The sequence below is a fragment of the Nicotiana tabacum genome, chromosome 1 (genome assembly GCF_000715075.1).
Source record: "Nicotiana tabacum cultivar K326 chromosome 1, ASM71507v2, whole genome shotgun sequence".
Lineage (NCBI taxonomy): Eukaryota > Viridiplantae > Streptophyta > Magnoliopsida > Solanales > Solanaceae > Nicotiana > Nicotiana tabacum.
Genome location: NC_134080.1, coordinates 123,037,526 through 123,041,563, shown reverse-complemented (window position 1 = coordinate 123,041,563; position 4,038 = coordinate 123,037,526). Strand labels below are relative to the sequence as shown.

General features: G+C 36.7%; 1 protein-coding gene across 1 annotated transcript; it reads right to left on the bottom strand.

Annotated features, from left to right (window-relative positions):
* Positions 1-1,224: 1,224 nt before the first annotated feature.
* On the bottom strand, positions 1,225-3,000 carry LOC107805360 (polyphenol oxidase E, chloroplastic-like). The gene is given in 1 exon segment (NM_001325771.1): positions 1,225-3,000. A coding segment is annotated over 1 exon segment (1,776 nt).
* Between the last annotated feature and the right edge of the window lie 1,038 nt (positions 3,001-4,038).

The following is a 4,038-nucleotide window of genomic DNA, read 5'->3' as shown; positions in this document are numbered from 1 at the left end:
TATAATTTTCGTAAATTATCTGCTAATTGGATATCAAAATTCATAAAAATAACATATTTTCTATTTATATGACGGTAAATATAATTTTTTGTACTCGGTGTTTACCACAAAACCTTGTCACGTTTCTATTAGTCTGATATAAATGCTAGGTAAGGTTTTACCATTGTATAATGCAATTTCCAGAAATCAGTAGTACATCATAGGCAACTGTTTAGCACAATCTTAATGTGGACATGTTGACTCTTGTCATCGAAACACTGTAGTTTACGTTAACATCAGTTTGAAAATCCTGCCAAAAAGTAAAAAACTAAAAAGATGAATGAATAAATGATCCATCATGAAATTATCACATGTTCATCGTATGCTTTGTTTAGTTCTTCTTTACAGTTGCCTTTTGGGGTGATTCAGAGAGCATTTAAACGACGATGGAAAAAATCCATCAAGACAGTACAAAAGTAGGGTTCTAATAATAATAATAATAATAATAATAATAATAATAATAATTGGTTATCTACAATAATTGAATATTAAGCACAAGTGTGATTTATGCATGTTGAGAAATAAATATTTCTTTTATTTATTCAAAACCGCCGGTTCATGCAAACTAATAACCATTGTGTTAATTACGTGGATAGGGGTACATAAAATATAATAATATATTAGCATATCTAAGATTCAAATTTGAAGAGTTTAATTTTTAAATTTTTTATATTAAACTTATTATACATATGAAATTACACTTGAATCCACAGCTAATAACCTTTATCATATTAAAACCACTTAATTAATCTAACTATTTTCTGTAGTGCTTCTTGGTTTTTTTCATCTGGTTTGTGTATTACTAAAAGAATATTGGAAGGTTTTATCAGTGGAATTGGTCACTAATTTCTTCAACCCGTTGTTGATTTCTTCTCAACATCATATTTTTTTTTTCATATGTTCTATCCTCGATAATATATTTACGGGACTTTAAAGGGCTCGACATTATATTGCAACAAGTGATGGTAGGTAATTATTACAAAATATGTGCAATCAATCTGAAGATTTTTGACATGGCCAAAATGAAATCAAAAGAGATGAGAATAACACAAAAAGTTGCCCGGAAAGGCAAACATTATTTATTCCAGATTAAGAGCTAGAAATACAGTAGGCAATCAGACGAAATACAACAAAAGTGCACACACTGCGTTCAGATAATTTGGAACCATAGCCACCAGGTTTAATTTAACAATCGACAAGCTTAATCTCGACACCTTCAATGGAGATCTCTTCGCCACCTGTCTTTGGAACCACAGTTACCGCAATGGTGTCTTCATCTTCCAACCCAATATCCTCCAACAGTTCAGTGATGGCCAACTGGAAAGTTACAGAAGTAACATGAGACACATTATCTCCATGAACATGTGGCAAGCTGGTGTAACTCCCCGCATACTCCGCCTTGTCAAGCTCGTCTGCATTCACAGTCTTATCCACGTTGAGGAACACATCGAACCTTATATACTTGCTATCGTCATACTTTATGTTGTTGAACGTTAGCATCTCCTCTTGTTCGTTTTTCTCCTGTTGGGTCCTTGACGAAGATGGCCTATCGATGGAAAATGAAATGGCTCTGTCCAGCTTTGAGAGTGGGAACACCTTACTGGCTGGCGGAACTGAACTTAGATTCACCTTCCCTGCATTGCTCTTCCTTATTGGCTTAAAATTACGCCATGGGGTTGGCATCGGTGCGTAATCGAAGCCCATTTTCTTACTGTCCAAACAGTCACGGACTTTCACACGGAACGGGTTGCGGTTTTCATCGTAGAAAAAGAACTCCGAGTTCAACCAATCTTTGTGTGTGAGATCCCTTCTTTTCCCTCCTAAGGCTTTCCACTCGGACCACATCCGGTCCACATTGGCGTGATGGGAATAGAAAAGCGGGTCTAAACCGGCCGAGTAAAAATTACCCATATCCTCACCGTGTTTTACATTATTCTCATCAGGCCTACTACCAACCCAAATGTGGACAGGAGTATGAGGGATGTTTTCAATAGTCCCCATCCCTGGACTGGGATCAGTTCCTAGAGGGTAAGGCTGACCAAAGAAGAGCAACGGGCAAGGAGCATTAGTTATCATTTGACGATACATTATAGTTAAGTTATTAGTCATCTGCTGTAGTTGAGTTGTTTGAACTTCTGTACCGAAAAAACCAAGATCAATTATGGTTCCATTACGGTGACTTTGGTTACGTCTTGCGTCGTAAAGGGAAGACCCTTCACGATCGAACATGGGAGGTATACGCATGCCCTTGGGATGGTCCCAGTTCCAATATGGCAAACCAAAAGTAGGATCATTAATTAAAGAGCCCAAGATTCTCTCATAGAAGTACAAGTACCATCTATGAAAAGGGAAAAAAAGCCATGAGAAATGCACTTGTAGCTCTTTGCCACCAATTTTGTAAGCACCGTTGCAATAAGCACAATGGATATTGGCTTGTTGCTTGAAGCCAAGAGGGTCAAATGGGTCTTTGTCAAGTTCCCTCATTCGACTAGTGGCTAACTGGTATTTAGCAATGTACTCCTCATCAGCAGCATGAGCAGCGGGCCGAATACGGAGTTTGGGCATAGAAGGAAACTTGTAATAGGGAACACTGTCCATATCACTTGGGATAGGGGGGCAACAACTGTATGAAACCTCCTCTTTGTCATTTATATGGGCTTTGCTACAAGATTTGAGATCAGGAGGTGGTATAGGAGCAGCAGTAGCTAATGGCGCAAGATTAGCTGCGCCATACAGCCCTCCTAAACCCAAGAGGACATTCCTCCTGTCAACAGCGTCAAGGTTTTTGTCATGCTCGCCACTGTTGGCATTGCATGAGAACTTGAAATTTTGGTTACGTTTTCCATGAAGGAATAGCTGAGAGGGTTTTGCAAAGAAAGATGAGTTGGTGTTGGTGTTGGTGAAGGAAGAAGAGGGAGTTTTATTGGCGCATAAAGGTAAAGTAGAAGAAGAAGAAGCCATTGCTGGGATGAGTGCTTTTGGTTTGAAGGGTTACAACCTTGATTTATACACAATCAGTAAGTAGCCTGGTAAGGTACAAAGTATAAACGTGAAGCACGTGGTTGATTCTTAGTCTTATCTTGTACTACTAGTAATAAAAGCTAGCGAGAAAAACCAAACGTAAATGTGCATAGAAACAATAACAAAAGGTTATCGCGTTTCTGACCCTACATATCCATGAATTATTGAAAGGATTAGATCTGGTATAAGCTAAGAAGAAAAATACTAGTAGAACACTTCTTTAAACGAAACAATATATGTATATAACGTGGACGATAAAGAGCAATCAACTAGACTTCTTCCCTCCAAAAACTTTGATCTCTTCATTGTTTTCCTCTTAAAAGCATTGGTACGGAATCCAATATTTTTTATAAGAAACTTTGATATTTAGAATTGTATAAGTGAAAAATTATCAAAATTTTATATTTTAACCCAATAATCTTAAGATTATAATGAGTTTAGTGGTAAAAATATAAAAATCCAACTCATGTTTAAATCCTGCATTCACCTTTACTTACCAGAGTCAACCTTACTCATATTTGATCAATAACTTTTGTATGCTTATTTAGTACTATTATATCCTTCCATTCCATTTTATTACTTAGTGTATATATTTTTGGACTAACTGATTTAACAAAAAAAAAAAATCGTTAGAACTTATTGGGCGACAAGTGCGGTTTACATATGTTCTGCTAGCTAGTATCACGGGGGTTCTTTTATATAAATATTTGAATCTCTAAAGCTTTTAATACATTAACCTAGTAATTCAAGTAACAAAAATAATGGGGGAGATCCTAGCTATAGTGACTTTTGAGTTATTGAAAAGTAGTGGAAAAGGACTACAGCATGGGGCCACAAAATGTGCCAAGACAGCACAAATTGAACCAATTCAATATGTCACCAACCTACAACTATCAAGCCACAGAGAAGAGAAGAAAACCTACCAGCCTTCACTCAACTATACACCCAAACATAATTTTAATAAATTAATGGGATATT